Raw genomic sequence first — 23,414 nt, 5'->3', positions numbered from 1 at the left:
CAGTTTAGACTTTTAACGTAAACAAGACTAGAGAAAGAAAACTAAAGAAATGATAAGCATTTTTCACAAGTCAGTTTTTGTTTACTTCCCATTTACAGAAACAAACATTTGTCTTTTAAAGTCTATAAATAGTTAAAGCATTTTCATTTACATTGATGGTGCTAATGGAACACTTCATGTCCATCATGAATATGTTACATATTTGAAGTTTAATGAAACATTACAGTGATATTGTAACTTTTCATGACAACAAAGAAAGGAATGAATGTTACATTTGCTGAAGAGAAACATCAGAGCAGAACTGATGAAACTAGAACTAGTTTAAAGGTGCTGTAAGCGATTTTAGCCATTCCAGAATTTCTCCAAACTGAGCCGTTGGATTAGCCACGCCCCTTTCTCCAAAACCCCGCCCTCCGAAGATACCAAATGAGCTTTATTGAGACCGACATGAGCAGAAACGTCTGTTAAAAACAACAGCAGCAAAATAGCGCCCTCTACTGACAACTGTTATGAGCACCATGGCATAAAAATGGCATCAAACCGCAATAATTCGCCGCAGCTAAAATACTATGAGAATGCGCAAAATGATTGACAGGTCAAAAGCGTCAGAGACCACAGACACATTTTTGTTTGCTGTTTACAGAGTCTAAAGCTGTCACAGAGACTGGTGAGATATCTCACGACACTTATTACATTAATATCATTCAGGGAGTAGGAACATTTTTTTGTATACCTTTCCATGAAAAAAATCACTTATAGCAACTTTTCAATTTCATGAAGAGTTAGAACAGAAAATCTATAATTTAGGCTTGTTATCAATTCTAGTTTGATGTTCAGAAGAATCTTAAAAGTAAAAGCTGAGAATGAAATAGAGGTTTAAGGTCGTGTATTTACATTCTATGCATATGTACAAGATTACAGAGCTAACAGACTTTAGCATAGCAATCTTTTATAATTTCTGTCCGTCATGATCCGAGAAAGAGAGGAAGTGCAGATGAACACGTCACATCCGATCCACATTTCTGATTCCTCCATCAACTGTCAAAGTGCCAAACCTGAAACACAAACACATTACTGTATTAACTCCTTAAACTCTGGTGCATTTTTGGGCTGCCATCTGCAATTTTTCACACTCAAATTTAAAAGCTCATCATTCACACATACTGTGGACTAACTGCCAAAAATTGGTCTCATTTATTCAGAACCCCCCAAATAAAAATAATAAATAATATTGTATATGTTTATAATCTTATGATGAATAGAAGTTTTTTGTTGTTGTTGTCCTAACTTTGTAAACATGTAATTCTGGTTCTGTTCACTCTACATCACTTTGAAAAGTCTCATTTTATTCCACTAGATGGCAGAAAGCACTAGATAAAATATTTTTTCTTCATCACAATATACAGATCTGAAATGTAGGTGGCGCTCTAACTCATTTTAGGCCTCACAGATGTGCTCGTCCATAGACATTCAGTCTAATTTACAGTTCAAGCACCACCCTCATTATTACATTGAATATCTCGGCCTCTGAGTGGACTAGAAGCTGTTTTGAGGCCTTATTTTATTATTTTAAGTAACATAAATGCAGAAGTGATGACATTCTCTGAATTCTAAGCTTTCAAATGATACCTCATATGCCTAACTTACGCATACGGGACTTAAGCATTTTAAGCGTAAACATTTTTCACGCTATAGCACCCCCTATTGGAGTTTAAGGGGTTAAACTGTATTAAACTAAACTTGAATCACTGTACAGTGTCTCAGTGTGTCTGTCGGGAGGATTATAAAGGATTATGGGTTCATGTTCACCTCTCCAGGAACAGGTTATTCTCCGCTAACTCTTTCACGACACCCTCCATCTCTTCCTTGAGTTTCTTCATCCTGTAATCCAACAGTCTGTCATTACCACAGTGAATTTACCCTGCATTACATCACTACAGTACTGTGTTTTCCATTTGGGGTATTTATTGAAATATATACGGTGTAAATTGTAACTTGTTTATTTAGACATGTCTAACGTCCTGTATGTATTGGAGATAAAGATACTGTGATGTCATCACTCACTGGCCAATGACATCATCACTTACCCAAGTGTCATCTCCACCAGTGTGCTGGGACTGAGATACGCCTGCGATTTGAGGCCACCTGACGTCATGGGCATTATCTTCTGAGGTAACTGCTCCAACAACTACACATACACCAGACGAGAGTCCGTTAGCATCTGTGTCATAAAAACAGAGTTAAACACGTCCCTCCCTCCAGCGGAGAGCACTTCCTGTTTACCTTATAGACACGCTGTGTGAGCACATTCACTTCCTGTTCGATACTGTTGAACTGAGTGCTCAGAGAGACGAGATGTTTCCTCACATGATGAACCTTCCTGAAATCACATGTTCATGACATCATTGAAATATATTGATTGACTTTCTGATGTCATGATCGACAGTTTTCCTGACTAACCATGACAATTCTAATCGCCGCTGGACTGTTTTCTGGTACTGGTCTCCATTAGAAGTAAAGTAAAAACTACTAAAACGAGCGTTCCAGACAGAGAACAACAACCATTTAAAGTGTTAGATGGAGTAAATATGAGTTCAGGCTCAACTTTTGCAGTAATACACTCGTTGTTTATAATATCAACTTAACTAACCTTGGTTCATAACTTCATGTCTTCTACCCACTCTGTCAAAAAACGTTCTTCGCAACTCTCTAAAGTATCAGCATAATGGAGTTTTCCTCTAAACATCACATTATTAGCTAAGAACATTGAAAATTGAAAAACGGCCCCTGACCACATCCTCTACAGTTTCAGCAATAAATGTGTTCAGTTAATATGCGATTCTAATAAAAATTGTACAGTTGAGGTCAGAAGTTTACATACACTTAGGTTGAAGTCATTAAAACATTTTTTTTAAACTACTCCACAGATTTCATATTAGCAAACTATAGTTTTGGCAAGTCGTTTAGGACATTTACTTTGTGCATGACACGAGTAATTTTTCCAACAATTGTTTACAGACAGATTGTTTCACTTTTAATTGACTATATCACAATTCCAGTGGGTCAGAAGTTTACATACACTAAGTTAACTGTGCCTTTAAGCAGCTTGGAAAATTCCAGAAAATGATGTCAAGCCTAATTTAGCTACTGAATGGCTAATTAGAGTCTGCTCTGCTCTAACCTACTGTATCTTTGGAGCGCGTGTGCGTAAACTGGGCTTCCCTCGATGTTGGGATGCAGACCACAAAACTGATGAGCTTCCCTCGATGTCACGATGCAGACCACAAAACTGATGGGTTTCCCTCGATGTCGGGAGGCAGACCACAAAACTGATGAGCCTCCCTCGATGTCGGGAGGCAGACCACAAAACTGATGGGGTTCCCTCGATGTCGGAACGCAGGCCACAAAACTGATGGGCTTCCCTCGATATCGGGACGCAGGCCACAAAACTGATGGGCTTCCCTCGATATCGGGACGCAGGCCACAAAACTGATGAGCTTCCCTCGATGTCACGATGCAGACCACAAAACTGATGGGCTTCCCTCGATGTCACGATGCAGACCACAAAACTGATGGGTTTCCCTCGATGTCACGATGCAGACCACAAAACTGATGGGCTTCCCTCGATGTCACGATGCAGACCACAAAACTGATGGGCTTCCCTCGATGTCGGAACGCAGGCCACAAAACTGATGGGCTTCCCTCGATATCGGGACGCAGGCCACAAAACTGATGGGCTTCCCTCGATATCGGGACGCAGGCCACAAAACTGATGGGCTTCCCTCGATATCGGGACGCAGGCCACAAAACTGATGGGTTTCCCTCGATATCGGGACGCAGGCCAAAAAAACTGATGGGTTTCCCTCGATATCGGGACGCAGGCCACAAAACTGATGGGCTTCCGTCGATATCGGGACGCAGGCCACAAAACTGATGGGCTTCCGTCGATATCGTGACGCAGACCACAAAACTGATGGGCTTCCCTCGATATCGGGACGCAGACCACAAAACTGATGGGCTTCCGTCGATATCGGGACGCAGGCCACAAAACTGATGGGCTTCCCTCGATATCGGGACGCAGGCTACAAAACTGATGGGGTTCCCTCGATATCTGGACGCAGGCCACAAAACTGATGGGTTTCCCTCGATATCGGGACGCAGGCCAAAAAAACTGATGGGTTTCCCTCGATATCGGGACGCAGGCCACAAAACTGATGGGCTTCCGTCGATATCGGGACGCAGGCCACAAAACTGATGGGCTTCCGTCGATATCGGGACGCAGGCCACAAAACTGATGGGTTTCCCTCGATATCGGGACGCAGGCCACAAAACTGATGGGCTTCCATCGATATCGCGACGCAGGCCACAAAACTGATGGGCTTCCCTCGATATCGGGACGCAGACCACAAAACTGATGGGCTTCCCTCGATATCGCGACGCAGGCCACAAAACTGATGGGCTTCCCTCGATATCGGGACGCAGGCCACAAAACTGATGGGCTTCCCTCGATATAGGGACGCAGGCCACAAAACTGATGGGCTTCCCTCGATATCGGGACGCAGGCCACAAAACTGATGGGCTTCCCTCGGTCACGACGCAGACCACAAAACTGATGGGCTTCCTTCGGTCGCGACGCAGACCACAAAACTGATGGGTTTCCCTCGATGTCGGGACGCAGACCACAAAACTGATGGGTTTCCCTCGGTCACGACGCAGACCACAAAACTGATGGGCTTCCCTCGATGTCGCGACGCAGACTACAAAACTGATGGGCTTCCCTCGATGTCGCGACGCAGGCCACAAAACTGATGGGCTTCCCTCGATGTCGCGACGCAGGCCACAAAACTGATGGGCTTCCCTCGATATCGGAACGCAGGCCACAAAACTGATGGGTTTCCCTCGATGTCGTGATGCAGACCACAAAACTGATGGGCTTCCCTCGATGTCGCGACGCAGGCCACAAAACTGATGGGCTTCCCTCGATATCGGGACGCAGACCACAAAACTGATGGGCTTCCCTCGGTCACGACGCAGACCACAAAACTGATGGGCTTCCCTCGGTAACGACGCAGACCACAAAACTGATGGGTTTCCCTCGATGTCGGGACGCAGACCACAAAACTGATGGGTTTCCCTCGATGTCGGGACGCAGACCACAAAACTGATGGGCTTCCCTCGGTCACGACGCAGACCACAAAACTGATGGGCTTCCCTCGATGTCGCGACGCAGACCACAAAACTGATGGGCTTCCCTCGATGTCGTGACGCAGGCCACAAAACTGATGGGCTTCCCTCGATATCGGGACGCAGGCCACAAAACTGATGGGTTTCCCTCGATGTCGGGACGCAGACCACAAAACTGATGGGTTTCCCTCGATATCGGGACGCAGGCCACAAAACTGATGGGTTTCCCTCGATATCGGGACGCAGGCCACAAAACTGATGGGTTTCCCTCGATATCGGGACGCAGGCCACAAAACTGATGGGTTTCCCTCGATATCGGGACGCAGGCCACAAAACTGATGGGCTTCCCTCGATGTCGGGACACAGGCCACAAAACTGATGGGCTTCCCTCGATGTCGGGACGCAGGCCACAAAACTGATGGGCTTCCGTCGATGTCGGGACGCAGGCCACAAAACTGATGGGTTTCCCTCGATATCGTGACGCAGACCACAAAACTGATGGGCTTCCCTCGATATCGCGACGCAGGCCACAAAACTGATGGGTTTCCCTCGATATCGGGACGAAGGCCACAAAACTGATGGGCTTCCCTCGGTCACGACGCAGACCACAAAACTGATGGGCTTCCCTCGGTCACGACGCAGACCACAAAACTGATGGGTTTCCCTCGATGTCGGGACGCAGACCACAAAACTGATGGGCTTCCCTCGGTCACGATGCAGGCCACAAAACTGATGGGCTTCCCTCGATGTCGCGACGCAGACCACAAAACTGATGGGCTTCCCTCGATGTCGTGATGCAGGCCACAAAACTGATGGGCTTCCCTCGATATCGGAACGCAGGCCACAAAACTGATGGGGTTCCATCGATATCTGGACGCAGGCCACAAAACTGATGGGTTTCCCTCGATATCGGGACGCAGGCCAAAAAAACTGATGGGTTTCCCTCGATATCGGGACGCAGGCCACAAAACTGATGGGCTTCCGTCGATATCGGGACGCAGGCCACAAAACTGATGGGCTTCCGTCGATATCGGGACGCAGGCCACAAAACTGATGGGTTTCCCTCGATATCGGGACGCAGGCCACAAAACTGATGGGCTTCCATCGATATCGGGACGCAGACCACAAAACTGATGGGCTTCCCTCGATATCGCGACGCAGGCCACAAAACTGATGGGCTTCCCTCGATATCGCGACGCAGGCCACAAAACTGATGGGTTTCCCTCGATATCGGGACGAAGGCCACAAAACTGATGGGCTTCCCTCGGTCATGACGCAGACCACAAAACTGATGGGCTTCCCTCGGTCACGACGCAGACCACAAAACTGATGGGTTTCCCTCGATGTCGGGACGCAGGCCACAAAACTGATGGGTTTCCCTCGATATCGTGACGCAGACCACAAAACTGATGGGCTTCCCTCGGTATCGCGACGCAGGCCACAAAACTGATGGGTTTCCCTCGATATCGGGACGAAGGCCACAAAACTGATGGGCTTCCCTCGGTCACGATGCAGACCACAAAACTGATGGGCTTCCCTCAGTCACGACGCAGACCACAAAACTGATGGGTTTCCCTCGATGTCGGGACACAGACCACAAAACTGATGGGCTTCCCTCGGTCACGACGCAGACCACAAAACTGATGGGCTTCCCTCGATGTCGCGACGCAGACCACAAAACTGATGGGCTTCCCTCGATGTCGTGACGCAGGCCACAAAACTGATGGGCTTCCCTCGATATCGGAACGCAGGCCACAAAACTGATGGGTTTCCCTCGATATCGGGACACAGGCCACAAAACTGATGGGTTTCCCTCGATATCGGGATGCAGGCCACAAAACTGATGGGTTTCCCTCGATATCGGGACGCAGGCCACAAAACTGATGGGCTTCCCTCGATATCGGGACGCAGGCCACAAAACTGATGGGTTTCCCTCGATATCGGGACGCAGGCCACAAAACTGATGGGTTTCCCTCGATATTGGAACGCAGGCCAAAAAAACTGATGGGCTTCCCTCGGTCACGACGCAGACCACAAAACTGATGGGTTTCCCTCGATATCGGGACGCAGGCCACAAAACTGATGGGCTTCCGTCGATATCGGGACGCAGGCCACAAAACTGATGGGCTTCCGTCGATATCGGGACGCAGACCACAAAACTGATGGGTTTCCCTCGATATCGTGACGCAGACCACAAAACTGATGGGCTTCCCTCGATATCGCGACGCAGGCCACAAAACTGATGGGTTTCCCTCGATATCGGGACGAAGGCCACAAAACTGATGGGCTTCCCTCGGTCATGACGCAGACCACAAAACTGATGGGCTTCCCTCGGTCACGACGCAGACCACAAAACTGATGGGTTTCCCTCGATGTCGGGACGCAGGCCACAAAACTGATGGGTTTCCCTCGATATCGTGACGCAGACCACAAAACTGATGGGCTTCCCTCGATATCGCGACGCAGGCCACAAAACTGATGGGTTTCCCTCGATATCGGGACGAAGGCCACAAAACTGATGGGCTTCCCTCGGTCACGACGCAGACCACAAAACTGATGGGCTTCCCTCGGTCACGACGCAGACCACAAAACTGATGGGTTTCCCTCGATGTCGGGACGCAGACCACAAAACTGATGGGCTTCCCTCGGTCACGACGCAGACCACAAAACTGATGGGCTTCCCTCGATGTCGCGACGCAGACCACAAAACTGATGGGCTTCCCTCGATGTCGTGACGCAGGCCACAAAACTGATGGGCTTCCCTCGATATCGGAACGCAGGCCACAAAACTGATGGGTTTCCCTCGATGTCGGGACGCAGGCCACAAAACTGATGGGTTTCCCTCGATATCGGGACGCAGGCCACAAAACTGATGGGTTTCCCTCGATATCGGGACGCAGGCCACAAAACTGATGGGTTTCCCTCGATATCGGGACGCAGGCCACAAAACTGATGGGTTTCCCTCGATATCGGGACGCAGGCCACAAAACTGATGGGCTTCCCTCGATGTCGGGACACAGGCCACAAAACTGATGGGCTTCCCTCGATGTCGGGACGCAGGCCACAAAACTGATGGGCTTCCGTCGATGTCGGGACGCAGGCCACAAAACTGATGGGTTTCCCTCGATATCGTGACGCAGACCACAAAACTGATGGGCTTCCCTCGGTCACGACGCAGACCACAAAACTGATGGGTTTCCCTTGATGTCGGGACGCAGACCACAAAACTGATGGGCTTCCCTCGGTCACAACGCAGAGCACAAAACTGATGGGCTTCCCTCGATGTCGCGACGCAGGCCACAAAACTGATGGGTTTCCCTCGATGTCGGGACGCAGACCACAAAACTGATGGGCTTCCCTCGGTCACGACGCAGGCCACAAAACTGATGGGCTTCCCTCGATGTCGCGACGCAGACCACAAAACTGATGGGCTTCCCTCGATGTCGTGACGCAGGCCACAAAACTGATGGGCTTCCCTCGATATCGGAACGCAGGCCACAAAACTGATGGGTTTCCCTCGATGTCGGGACGCAGGCCACAAAACTGATGGGTTTCCCTCGATATCGGGACGCAGGCCACAAAACTGATGGGTTTCCCTCGATATCGGGACGCATGCCACAAAACTGATGGGTTTCCCTCGATATCGGGACGCAGGCCACAAAACTGATGGGTTTCCCTCGATATCGGGACGCAGGCCACAAAACTGATGGGCTTCCCTCGATGTCGGGACACAGGCCACAAAACTGATGGGCTTCCCTCGATGTCGGGACGCAGGCCACAAAACTGATGGGCTTCCGTCGATGTCGGGACGCAGGCCACAAAACTGATGGGCTTCCCTCGATATCGGGACGCAGGCCAAAAAAACTGATGGGCTTCCCTCGATGTCGGGACGCAGGCCACAAAACTGATGGGCTTCCGTCGATGTCGGGACGCAGACCACAAAACTGATGGGCTTCCGTCGATGTCGGGACACAGGCCACAAAACTGATGGGTTTCCCTCGATATCGGGACGCAGGCCACAAAACTGATGGGTTTCCCTCGATGTCGGGACGCAGGCCACAAAACTGATGGGTTTCCCTCGATGTCGCGACGCAGACCACAAAACTGATGGGCTTCCCTCGATGTCGCGACGCAGGCCACAAAACTGATGGGCTTCCCTCGATATCGGGACGCAGACCACAAAACTGATGGGCTTCCCTCGGTCACGACGCAGACCACAAAACTGATGGGTTTCCCTCGATGTCGGGATGCAGACCACAAAACTGATGGGCTTCCCTCGGTCACAACGCAGAGCACAAAACTGATGGGCTTCCCTCGATGTCGCGACGCAGACCACAAAACTGATGGGCTTCCCTCGATGTCGCGACGCAGACCACAAAACTGATGGGCTTCCCTCGATGTCGCGACGCAGGCCACAAAACTGATGGGCTTCCCTCGATATCGGAACGCAGGCCACAAAACTGATGGGCTTCCCTCGATATCGGGACGCAGGCCACAAAACTGATGGGTTTCCCTCGATATCGGGACGCAGGCCACAAAACTGATGGGTTTCCATCGATATCGGGACGCAGGCCACAAAACTGATGGGCTTCCCTCGATATCGGGACGCAGGCCACAAAACTGATGGGTTTCCCTCGATATCGGGACGCAGGCCACAAAACTGATGGGTTTCCCTCGATATCGGGACGCAGGCCACAAAACTGATGGGTTTCCCTCGATGTCGGGACGCAGGCCAAAAAAACTGATGGGCTTCCCTCGATGTCGGGACGCAGGCCACAAAACTGATGGGCTTCCGTCGATGTCGGGACACAGGCCACAAAACTGATGGGTTTCCCTCGATATCGGGACGCAGGCCACAAAACTGATGGGTTTCCATCGATATCGGGACGCAGGCCACAAAACTGATGGGCTTCCCTCGATATCGGGACGCAGGCCACAAAACTGATGGGTTTCCATCGATATCGGGACGCAGGCCACAAAACTGATGGGTTTCCCTCGATATCGGGACGCAGGCCACAAAACTGATGGGTTTCCCTCGATGTCGGGACGCAGGCCAGAAAACTGATGGGCTTCCCTCGATGTCGGGACGCAGGCCAAAAAAACTGATGGGCTTCCCTCGATGTCGGGACGCAGGCCACAAAACTGATGGGCTTCCGTCGATGTCGGGACACAGGCCACAAAACTGATGGGCTTCCGTCGATGTCGGGACACAGGCCACAAAACTGATGGGCTTCCGTCGATGTCGGGACACAGGCCACAAAACTGATGGGCTTCCGTCGATGTCGGGACACAGGCCACAAAACTGATGGGCTTCCCTCGATGTCGGGACGCAGACCACAAAACTGATGGGCTTCCCTCGATATCGGGACGCAGACCACAAAACTGATGGGTTTCCCTCGATGTCGGGACACAGGCCACAAAACTGATGGGTTTCCCTCGATATCGGGACGCAGGCCACAAAACTGATGGGTTTCCCTCGATGTCGAGACGCAGGCCACAAAACTGAAGCGACCCCTCTGAATTTCAGTGAGAATTTTCTAGTTTAAAGCGCAATGGAGAAAGTCAAACCTCTCAAACAGTAGACAGCCCTGGCATTATACACATCACTGAGGAGAAAAACAACAACAGTGTGTTATGCGCCAAAATAAAGGTTTTTACAATCACATCATCACCCTTCCTAAAATGTATTATGATTACACAATAGTAACAGTAACTGTGATATTTTGAAAAACATGTTGTAGTTTCATATTAAATAAAGACTTATGGACAAAGTTTTCCTCCTGCGTAATAAATGGTCTGTTTGAATGATGCTGATTTTAGGAAATAAACTGGATAATAATTATAATAGGCTCATATAACTAAAAAGGCTCATCAACTTTTAAAAGAGGGGAGAGAAAACTACCTGTATCTTTTGTTGTTGACATCAACACCCATGAACAAATCTATGCATGATAAAAGAAAATGCAACCCAGGCTACATTAAAATCAGGTTACGTTTTTTACTATGGTGGGTCGCCACTTGATGTCCAATGTGAAATCTGGGCCCCAAAGTAAAACCAGTTGAGAACAATTGATCTAGTCAACTTAACCAATCAAAATTTAGAGTCGGATTTAAACGCTTTATAAGCAGCACACTAATAATATCCTCATGCGGTTTTTAAGCACAACCTTATAAAATCCAACCAGTGATGTTTCATAAACATCTAAACTACTGAAGTAAAGGATTAAAGATGTCTTACTTCATCCATTCTTCACTCTTGGAGATGAAGAGGCGATATTTCATAGCACACTCATCTGTGAAGAGCGTTCGTGCTTTGGTGGCGTGAAAAACGAGCTTTTGTCTGCAAAAACAGATTCATGTCATTCATGACGGAAAGTTTTACAGGAGTTCACTTCCTCTATTACATCCGAACACACAACACTTACTTGTCAAACTTGTGAATCTGCTCTTCATTATAAGGCAAACCTGAAAAGGAAAGAGACATCAACCATTTCAACACCTCAAACTACACGAGATGAAGATCTTCTGAGAGAATCGAGTGTTTGTGACTCACGTCTCTCGGCTTTGTCCTTCTTGAACTGTTGGTAAACTGCGCTGATGGCATCCAGCAGAACTTTAATCTTCTCCACACTATATGACAGACACAAACACCATCTGAAATACTACAGCAAGCTTTTATGCCTCCTATGGTATTGAAAAATGGCACCTCCCTTTGGTATTCACGGTCATTTCTGACCAGAAGGGTCAGATGTATAACCAGTTTTTTAATGATGATAATGATACCATTTTTTCTTCCCTGAAGTAAGAACAATACAATTATGCATTTACTTTGGGATTTTATGCTATTTTGACGTACATTTCCAAACTGTATAATTAATTTGCATATAAAAATAAGCAAATTTTGGAAAACAAAAATTCAAATTCAGAACCTACACTTCTATAAGTTGAAACATGAATAAAATATGAGAATGTGACATAAACTGGAGGCAGATTGCTGCTATCTGGTGACAAAATATCAATAACATGAGTTCATGTCAGTAACAGACTGTACACACAAACTGTGTAGTCTGATGACTTCTTGTAAACTAATTTTAGATTTTATCACAAGATATGCATTTGGATATCTATTTAGACATTGTGAAACTATTATTTGTCAAAGTTTAGCATTTTAAAATTGATTTGAAGTGTCAAACCTGCAATCAAACCTGACCATGGTGTTACAAAGAGAAGACACATAACAAGCATTTTTCTACCAATAATTTATTTCAAAAATAAAAACTTAAAGTAAATGCATTATAATGTCAAGAAACAGAAATTTCTGAAAATTCAATTAGAGAATAAAACAGAAGAATCAGAGTAAACATTTTGCAATTTTAAACTTTCTATAATAAACATTTATTTTGCAAACGTGAGTGTGTGTGAGTGAATGTGTGAGTGAGTGTGTGTGAGTGAGTGTGTGAGAGAGTGTGTGAGTGTGTGTTTGAGTGTGTGTGTGTGTGTGTGTGTGTGTGTGAAAGAGAGAGTGTGTGAGTGTGTGTTTGCGTGTGAGTGTGTGTGTGAGAGAGTGAGTGTGTGTGTGTGAGAGTGTGTGTGTGTGTGAGTGAGTGTGTGTGAGTGTGTGAGTGTGTGTTTGAGTGTGTAAGTGTGTGAGAGAGACTGTGTGAGTGAGTGAGAGTGTGTGGGTGAGTGAGTGTGTGTGTGTGTGTGTGTGTGTGAGTGAGTGAGTGAGTGAGTGTGTGTGTGTGTGTGAGAGAGAGAGTGTGTGAGTGTGTGTGTGTGAGAGAGTGAGTGTGTGTGTGTGTGTGTCTCAGATTGCTGTCATCAGCTGGAAAACAACAGATGACTTGTGATGTTAACATGAACAAAAAAAGCTCTGTGTTATAGTCTCGCCAGTTCATTTGTGTGTGTGTAAGTGTGTTTGTGTGTGAGTGGGTGTGTATATTTTGCACTGAGGATGTTTTAGAGTCTCACCCTGTCATTTCTGTCTTTTTTCTGCATTGTGGCTGATTTATTGATTGTATTTGACAGAAAAAAAATAATAAAAAATGCTGTGTTTTTGGTCTTTCCCATTCATTTTCAGTGGTCTGTCAATTTTTACCGTGAATACCAATGGTGTCGCATTTTTTTTTTACGACCACTTAGACTTATCGAATCAAGCCCAATTTTTGTTTGTATGTTCTGATGGCAAATGGAGGAAAATCCATTTAGTCTTGTACTGCTCAGATAAAGGAAACAATTTTTATTCAATTGAAAAAAAATTATTTCGGTCAAAAATGGCCGAAAACCATTTGCGGGTAAAAAGCAAAACGGACTCCATTTACTTTCTTAAAACACGTCCCTGGTCATATGGTGAATGATTCAAACATGTTTCTCTTCATAATCTTCATCAGAATGTAATAACTTGCTCTGGCTCTTCTTTGACATTTCAGCTGACTCATCAAGACCTCTTATTTTAATTGTTTTAAGGGGACAGAAGTCAGCTGGAGCGCCCCCATTTCAGGAGTGGTGCACGGACATGGGGAGGGTGGCGGCTTTCGAGGAAGTGTCATCTAGAAGTCTGGGGAACTTGGATTAGTTTGTTGGGAAATGGGGCAACTATTTGGCGTTCTCGGGGGGCTTTTGGGGAGGGGCAGTGGAGAGAGAGGTATAGTTATAAATGTGTGTGATTATTATATTTTTTGTGTTTTTTTTTGTGTGTATATAATCATGTGTGACCACAGGAATGTTTGTTGAGGGTCAGGGTGGGGTTGGGGGTTGGGAGGGGTAATAGTGGGGGTTAAATGTTGATTCTGTTTATATATGTTTTGCTTTTCTTTGTTTACTGTATGAATCAATAACAAAATTTTAATCACAAAAAAAAGACAGTTTTGATTTAACCAAACCTTAACCCTAACTAGATGGTTTTTACTATGTGTGAAATATTCCATACTCATTACTTCCTGTCTAAGTGAGCGGTCCTTATCCAGAATGAGCTGCAGTGTGGACCAAAGTCTGTGTATGCGAGTCTACTCACTTCCTGTCCTCTGGGTGGGTTCCCACTTGTTGTGTCCACGTGTCTGTGAGAGCTCCTCCCGACAGGAACATGCTGCTGATGTCCTGCAGCGTCTGATCCATTGAGTTCAGAGAACTCGACAGCTGCACACAAAACACAGACTTCAGTGTGTCCAGAACATGATGATTTGATTCTGATTTATCTTTACAGTGGATTATCATCATCATCTCACCCTCATCACCTTCTTCCTCATGTCTCTGATTTCATCATATTCTGCCGACAGCATGTTGCCCTGCATCAAAACCTCACACCTGAAACATAACGACATGGCTCATGAACAGACCCTGATCGCTCTAGGAGAACTGGAGGAGAACTCGAGAAGAACTCACAGTTGTTCAGCTTTCTCCAGCGTTTGACTGCAGTAACTACACATAAGAATCACCTCCGTCTTCTTATGTGCTGTCTCGCTGTACTCATCCCTTATCATCTCGCTGCAACACAACATCAACATCACAGTGTGAGTCTGGAGGCGTGAGCTTCGCTTGATTTCATTAGATTGATGAACTCACTTTAATCCTCGAACGCCCTTCCTCACTAGCTCCTGATATAGCAGCAGAGAATCAGACGTCTTCCACAGATACCCCACATCACCTGCAAACGTCTGCGCATCACAACAAACATTATTCCTTCATCCAACATTGGAGTAATCAACACTTAAATACACTTGTTGATAAATGCTAGTGATGTTTAATATTAAAGGAATATTCCGGGTTCAATACAAGTTAAGCTCAATCAACAGAATTTGTTGATTAATGTTGATTTACCACAATTTCAGTGTTAATCTCGTCATGTTGATGAAGGATTTTTTAAATTAGTCAATAATAACTAATACAATTAACTGATTTTATTAGAGCGAACGGTTGACTAAAATATGACGAGAAAGACGATACTGTATTAACAGTGCATTATAAACACAAGAATCATCTGTTTAAAGAAGATATTAGATATTGTTCATCTAATCCAATAATCTATTATGCTCGAGTGGAACACGCCGAATAAAACGGGTTAATTACCTCACTCAAACACATCCTATTTATACATGAGATTAATCACTATATTCACAACATATATGTAATATTACAACTTACATCTGCACAGAAAATGAAGCGACTGAACAGGTGAACTTTAACTAAATTACGTGCTAATCATAATACGCCTAACTCGTTTTGTGATACGCTGTTTACATAAAACACACTTCAGGCAATATCCTAAAATTAATGACAGTCTCTAAAGCATGAAGAATTCAGAATACAGTAACTTCTAAAGAGTAACTAATATTCTACAGTATATTCATTATATGCCATTATTGCAGGAGTTGTACGGTATTTTGTATGTAGACTATCTTTTATATATTTTATACATCTTTAAATTAAATCTGAAGTAACTTTTACAGTGTTAAAATACTTTCTCTTATCCAAGTTTAATATTCAGAGACAACTATAAGCCATTCAAAGGTTATTTATTTTAAAACTGTAAACACTGTCTCTATGTTTGTTTTGAGCGACCCGTCTATACAAACACAATAACACTGACTCAACCAATGGCGTGAGTTTGGGGCGGGACTATCTCTTCATTTGACCAACGGCATACAGGGGGCGCATTCAGAAATCTGTTTTGAATAAATAAATAGTATATATATTTTTTTTTTTTCTTCCCCTTTTTCACCCAATTTGGAATGCCCAATTCCCAATGCGCTCTAAGTCCTCGTGGTGGCGTAGTGACTCGCCTCAATCCGGGTGGCGGAGGACGAATCTCAGTTGCCTCCGCGTCTGAGACCGTCAATCCGTGCATCTTATCACGTGACTTGTTGAGCGCGTGACCGTGGAAACTTAGCGCGTGTGGAGGCTTCACGCTATTCTCCGTGGCATCCACGCACAACTCACCACGCGCCCCACCGAGAGCGAGAACCACATTATAGCGACCACGAGGAGGTTACCCCATGTGACTCTACCCTCCCTAGCAACCGGGCCAATTTGGTTGCTTAGGAGACCTGGCTGGAGTCACTCAGCACACCCTGAATTCAAACTCGCGACTCCAGGGGAGATCCCCAGGCACCCCAATTTTTACTTTTTTTAAAGAAAAGGAGGGATGAGTCAAAATAAATTTTTGTGGTAATCAACATTATGCCACTAATGCTGTTGATTGAGCTTAACTTGTACTGAACCCGGAATATTCCTTTAAAGCAGAACCATGGATGAAGAAAACGGTGAAATATTGTATTTTTAAGTTAGTTTCCACACAGAAACACTACTAATCTCTATACGTTCAGTGTTCTGTTCTTAGGGTCTGTAGTTTGTTACCTTGGCATAGCTGGCATCTAAATCCAGATCATAGCGTGGCTGAACTTTAGGAGGACTTGCTGTAAACACAGAAGATCATTATTTGTGAATCGTCATCATCATCAGGTAAAACTAAAGCTGGTAAGATCATAAGTGACAGAAGTGTGTGTGAGACTGACGGTCATCAAACATCAGTCCGACGGTGTTGACGGGGTCTCTACTAAGGAGCATGAGCGGGTTGTCTCGGCTGGTCTTGGGAAAGGTCTGAGCTTGTCGGTTTGGGTCGAGGATCAGACGTCTGCCCTCATACAGGAAGTCCTGATGTGATGCCGTTATGTTGGTCCGTCTGAAGAGAAGCTCTTGAAACAGACTGGCTCTGAACGGACAGAAAATATCAACACATGAAACCAGGTCTAATCAGTTATAATGTTATAACCATCATGATGCACTAAATCTTTTTCTATAGGCAATATGTGCAATCTCACGTGTTATATGTGTGGATGTAGATGTGGTGAAGCGTCGCTTGCTGCAGACTGAACACATAGACCACAATACGGTGTAAAATATCACTGGTTTCTGCAAAGAACTGATCAAAACCCCAACACTTCTCCTGATCCGCTTCCAGAATATTCGCCAACACGGGAGTGAGAAGACTCTGAAGACCCCTGAGACAGACGTTCAAATGATTAAATCAGTCGGGCACAAAAGGTCAAAGGTCAGAGTGCAATTGAACAGCCCAAAGTTTTTTTTAGCTCAATTTCCAGCGAGTTTTTAGAATAAAAACAGTTCTGTGATAAGACTTCCACGATTTGTTCTGTTTTAACTTTACATGGTGAACGAATGATGTGTAATTAGTGATGGAATTGTTGTAGTCCTTCTGTAGCAACTTGTGAGCCACTTACGTTTAGTCTCCAGTAATGTTAACCAAATAGACCTTATTTTACTCCTAAATCAAAAACCCATTCTCTTCAGGGTTTGTCATGTGACTCTGTTGATGTATGTGATGTACTTTGACAGGCTGCAGGAAATGGGCATCTCTGTGCTCCACTCGATCTTTCCATTCTCGAACTTCTGATGTCCCGAGATCGCGCCTGACGGCTTCTCTGTGATGATTTTATACCTGACGACGACACAAACAAACAGTCAAACTAATAACCTGCTTCACATTCACAACAGGTAAAGCTGCTGTGAAAATATCAGATGTTTCCCAGTACATACATCACTTCTTTGTTTCTGCGCGGCCCTTCAAACGGTCTGAACGGAAGACTGCCGATGGCGGCGTGATAAAACGTCACTCCGATACTCCACAAGTCCACCGTGGCTCCATATTTCTTCTGATGATCTTTCCTCAGAACTGCACGTTCGTACATGTCAGGATGCTACACGCAAACAGATAGACAGCTCAGATGTAGTTATGTTTCATTGACATATCATCTTTGTCTAAGATGTTTCTCCTACAGTTGCTCAAGAAAAACAAAAACAGACACAATGAGTCAATTGTTGACAAAGTAAGAGTGTAGAGCTAATAGCTCAGATGAGATATGTTTGAGCTCATATTGAGATTACAGTTTGCGACATTGTTGAGATCTCTACTGAGACACGTGAGATTACTGGAGTCCTTTTCTCAGGAGAAACATCTGAGGAACATCTGAAAAACATCTGAGGAACATCTGAAAAACATCTGAGGAACATCTGAAAAACATCTGAGCAACATCTGAGGAACATCTGAAAAACATCTGAGGAACAACTGAAAAACATCTGAGGAACAACTGAAAAACATCTGAGGAACATCTGAGGAACATCTGAAAAACATCTGGGGAACATCTGAGGAACATCTGAGGAACATCTGAAAAACATCTGAGGAACAACTGAAAAACATCTGAGGAACATCTGAGGAACATCTGAGCAACATCTGAGGAAAATCTGAAAAACATCTGAGGAACATCTGAAAAACATCTGAGGAACATCTGAGGAAAATCTGAGGAAAATCTGAAAAACATCTGAGGAACATCTGAGGAACATCTGAGCAACATCTGAGGAACATCTGAAAAACATCTGAGGAACAACTGAAAAACATCTGAGGAACAACTGAAAAACATCTGAGGAACATCTGAAAAACATCTGGGGAACATCTGAGGAACATCTGAGGAACATCTGAAAAACATCTGAGGAACAACTGAAAAACATCTGAGGAACATCTGAGGAACATCTGAAAAACATCTGGGGAACATCTGAGGAACAACTGAAAAACATCTGAGGAACAACTGAAAAACATCTGAGGAACATCTGAGCAACATCTGAGGAACATCTGAAAAACATCTGGGGAACATCTGAGGAACATCTGAAAAACATCTGAGGAACAACTGAAAAACATCTGAGGAACAACTGAAAAACATCTGAGGAACATCTGAGGAACATCTGAAAAACATCTGAGGAACATCTGAGGAACATCTGAAAAACATCTGATGAACATCTAAGGAACAACTGAAAAACATCTGAGGAACAACTGAAAAACATCTGAGGAACATCTGAGGAACATCTGAAAAACATCTGAGCAACATCTGAAAAACGTCTGAGGAACATCTGAGGAACAACTGAAAAACATCTCAGGAACATCTGAGGAACATCTGAGGAAAATCTGAAAAACATCTGAGGAACATATGAGGAACATCTGAGGAACATCTGAGGAACATTTGAGAAACATCTGAAAAACATCTGCGGAACATCTGAGTAATATCTGAAAAACATCTGAGAAACATCTGAGGAACATCTCAGAAACATCTGAGAAACATCTGAGGAACATCTGAGGAATATCTGAGAAACATCTGGGGAACATCTGAGAAACATTTGAGAAACATCTGAAAAACATCTGCGGAACATCTGAGAAACATCTAAGGAACGTCTGAGTAATATCTGAAAAACATCTGAGGAACATCTCAGGAACATCTGAAGAACATCTGAAAAACATCTGAGAAACATCTAAGGAACATCTGAGAAACATCTCAGGAACATTTGAGAAACATCTGAGAAACAGAAGACTTCAGCAAGAGTCTTTGTCCTGAAATATCAACAAACGACCAAAGTTTGCCCATAATCCTCAGCTCACCAGATATTCCTCTGTGCCATAGAGCGACACAAACTGCTCATCGTCTTCCAACTCGCGCGCCGCTCCAAAGTCGGTCAGTTTATAGACGGATTGTCCGTCTTCTCCGATCACTCGCATGATATTTCCGGGTTTGATGTCTCGATGAACGATTCCGTACTCTCTCAAATGATTCATTCCTGCAACTGTCAAACACACGCGCACACTCAATACATACAAACACTTGACAGACAGTTCAACACAGGACTGGGCGATATGACGGTTTTTATCATGCGAATGTAGGAATGTGTGTATCACGATTTTAAAAACAACAACAGCAGCAGAAAACGATACCATGAAAACCGTGATACAAGTACAGTTACTGTTAAATGATATAAAAAGAATTTGATCATACCTAACATACTCTGCTCTATAAATTAATTTATAAATTACCAACATCCTGTAGAACGATCAGAAACTCGTCCTCCGGGAGCCCGTAAGCATTTGTTGGTTCTTCTAGCACCGTATATAAACTGCCGCAGGGACAGTACTCCATCACCAGAACCTTATGACGCGTGTTTGACTGAAAAATCACAACATTAAACAAATATTTCTGTATCAGGTGCTGTCAGAACAATGACCTTTAACGTTCATAGTAGTGTAACAAAAGTATGAGGAAGTATCAAAGGTCTCACCTCCTCCTCAACAGCGAACAGCTTCACAATGTTTTTGTGGTTCAGTTTTTTAAGCACTTCAAACTCTCTCATCTGAACATCCAGTGGACGCAGGAAACTCAGATTATTAAACACTTTGACTGCATAAAGATCACCTGTTTTCTACAAAGACAGAGAGAGATTTTCAAGTTGAGCATAATGTCTATTACCACAGAAAATTATTTAACCTTAAAGGTGCTGTAAGTGATTTGTTCGTGGAAAGGCATGCAAAAAAATGTCCTTCTCCCTGAATGATATTAATGTAATAAGTGTCGTGAGATATCTCACCGGTCTCAGTGACAGCTCTAGACTCTGTATACAACAAACAAAAATGTGTCCGCAGTCTCTCACACTTACGGCCTGTCAATCATTTTGCGCGTTCTCATAGTATTGTAGTTTCAGCGAATTATTGAGGCTTAATGCCATTTTTATGCCATGTTGCTCATAACAGTTGTCAGTAGAGGGCGCTATTTTGCTGCTGATGTATTTGACAACCGTTTCTGCATGATGTCGGTCTCATTAAAGCTCATTTGGTATCTTCGGAGGGCGGGGTTTTGGAAAGAGGGGGCGTGGCTAATTCAACAGCTCAGTTTGGGGAAGTAGAACGGCTAAAATCGCTTACAGCACCATTAATGCACGTTGTGGATGAAGGCTTCTGTGACATACCGAAGACCTATATTAGAACTATATATAATTACTTAATATACAAGCATGATTAATGCAGAAACAAGTACATTTCTCAGTTGTTTCTAAGTCTTCACAGAATTATTGTTATATATGTTGCATTAATGCAGATTTGATGTTGCCGGGTTTTGACTGAGAAACAGACCTGTAATTAAAATGTAATTATCCATACAGTTTATTTTTTATTTAGGCCTGACTTTGTGATACAGTTCGGTGTCGTATTGCTAATTACAGCTAAAGAGCAATGAGTCTGTGCTCCCTTCTGTTATACCCCAATGTTGGATAATATATCAGTATAAAGTTAATTCAGGACTTTATTAGTTCCAGAAGAGCATGTTCTCTGCTTGAGCTCTTTGTGGGTGCAATATGGTTTCAAAACAATACAAATAATTCAGCCTGTATAAGGTGATGTTTAGTAAAAAACGCCCCTCAAGGTGTATGCAAGCAGAAGAGATTAGACCTATTGATTTATTGAACCTCCTGAGACCCCGCGTCCACATGCATGGACATTATGTTTTGGCTTCACTAAATGCAATGCATAATTTCATTTCATTTAAACCAACTGATCTCAGTTCAGGAGACTCTGTGCTGTCAGTAAAGGGTTAAACTTTCAACATACAGAGTCATGTGACCAAACAACATGGCACTGATCACAGCAGAGTTTGTCTTTGCGAGAAATGCCAACAAAACTACATCTGGTAAGAAACCTCATTATGTTTTTACATTGAAACCTGTTTGAGTCAAAAGATTAGAGTCTCTAGTTTCATACGATATGCTGTTTTTAAAATTTGAGCGATTTATCGTGAAATGGCACGCTGATAAACACAACGACCACATTCGTGGACTGTAGGCTCATTTTTCTTATCCTATATTCACTGTGCATTATCACATTGAGAATCCAAAAGATGAAAAATGGAACTATCTGAAAATCTACAAACACGCACTGATTTACCTTGTGTCGACCGCGGTACACGTTGGCCGTGGCTCCCTGACCCAGCAGGTCAGACATCAGCCACAGGTAATTAGACGTACTCTGCATGATCACTGTAGATTCACCTGTAAACACATTAGCATTCATTAATTATTCATGAGGATCTCATTCAAATACAGATCTATAGCACTAATGATAATCACAGCATCAACACTAACAAAACAGCATACTTTTTGGACACGTACTATGACAGAGCCATTAAAGTTCTTGAAGCAGCTTGAAGTATTATGGTATTTATTTAGTACCATGGTATTATCATCTCATAAACCACAACTGCGATCAATGAAACATGTTCCATTATGATCCACATCATAATATCATGTATGTTTCATGTTTGAGGTGTATAATGAGGATATTGTGCAAGCTGTTTATCTGTGACGTCACAGAACTGCGGGAATTTCCCGCATCAGCGCGTGAATCGTTCAGGTATGAAATTAAAATAAAAACACAATTTCAAACAGAGATGAAAGGAGAAACCGAGACCGAACCGTGTGGATCAGACTGTCCGGACGGATAATTGTGACACCGAACCCGAGCGAAACTGAAAGTGAACTGACTCCGAATCTCTGACACAATACAGCGGGTTTTTTAGACTGTAGAATGAGATTTTACTGGCTGAATATTCCGCATTATTCGGCAGTGGTGTTATTTACCATCACTAATGATAATAAATAACAAATACACTGGACTGAGCGCATAACATCGGTCCTTCTAACATTAGATGAATAAATGAAACACATCAGTAGAAATGACATGACAAGAGCACTGTATGATGATTATATCATGTATATTAATGTCTGACTTTGTTTATTTTCTCACCCCGAGAGCACGAGATTCCCTTCCGTTTTCCGTGTTTTCATCACATGAGCGACGCATGCCGTGTCGCAATAGCGTACTACCATACTTCTCCGTACTATTTCCGCAGTATGCATGCTTCGAGCATACACAGGAATTATTTAGGTGTTCAGGTAGTATCCACGCTCATCATTGAATACTGCACACGGTTTCACATATAATTTCAGTGAGTAATAGTACACAGTGTAGTCTGCGCGTTCTGTAGTATGTACTATGCAGTATGCAGTATGCAGTATGCTACTATTCAATTGTGCACGCAGACATACATTACCTTAACGACCATATTAGAGGAGAACATAAAACTGCTGCTGTAAATAAATGGGAAGAATTGCTCTAAATTCATTAGCTTTCTCTTTGTTTCTTCTTTTAGATAATAATGATCTATATTTATTACATACACGAGTAAAATGATGATCGTTGTGGAGTTTGAGTACAGAAGTGTGCTTGTTCATTTCAACCCTTTAGATCTGTAAATCAGTGTTGTGTTTATCATCAGGATTGTTCAGCTGGGCCCATAATCCAGAGCTCGACGGATCGAAACCATTCACTGATCATTTTTTATGTAGTAATAATT

The 23,414-nt window shown here is 44.1% G+C and overlaps 2 protein-coding genes across 3 annotated transcripts in view; one reads left to right on the top strand and one right to left on the bottom strand.

The window, feature by feature from the left end:
* The window catches only part of LOC127435176 (epidermal growth factor receptor kinase substrate 8-like), a 98,567-nt gene that overhangs the window by 6,938 nt on the left and 68,215 nt on the right, over positions 1-23,414 (top strand). The gene's annotated exons all lie outside the window — the stretch shown is intronic.
* On the bottom strand, positions 58-22,953 carry LOC127435182 (serine/threonine-protein kinase TBK1-like). The gene is made up of 21 exons (XM_051688439.1): positions 22,805-22,953; positions 21,947-22,050; positions 20,293-20,433; positions 20,051-20,180; positions 19,622-19,803; positions 17,734-17,894; positions 17,525-17,635; positions 17,001-17,180; positions 16,695-16,891; positions 16,537-16,595; positions 14,746-14,837; positions 14,566-14,667; positions 14,409-14,487; positions 14,198-14,319; positions 11,738-11,814; positions 11,610-11,649; positions 11,423-11,524; positions 2,284-2,380; positions 2,088-2,188; positions 1,810-1,881; positions 58-1,055 (listed from the first exon to the last, which is right to left on the bottom strand). Exons 2-21 carry the CDS (start codon positions 22,031-22,033, stop codon positions 1,004-1,006), a joined length of 2,184 nt encoding a protein of 727 aa, XP_051544399.1. The 5' UTR covers positions 22,034-22,050; positions 22,805-22,953; the 3' UTR covers positions 58-1,003.

This window comes from Myxocyprinus asiaticus, chromosome 45 (assembly GCF_019703515.2).
Source record: "Myxocyprinus asiaticus isolate MX2 ecotype Aquarium Trade chromosome 45, UBuf_Myxa_2, whole genome shotgun sequence".
In the NCBI taxonomy this organism is placed as follows: Eukaryota; Metazoa; Chordata; class Actinopteri; order Cypriniformes; family Catostomidae; genus Myxocyprinus; species Myxocyprinus asiaticus.
This window is presented reverse-complemented; position numbering and strand designations above follow the sequence as displayed.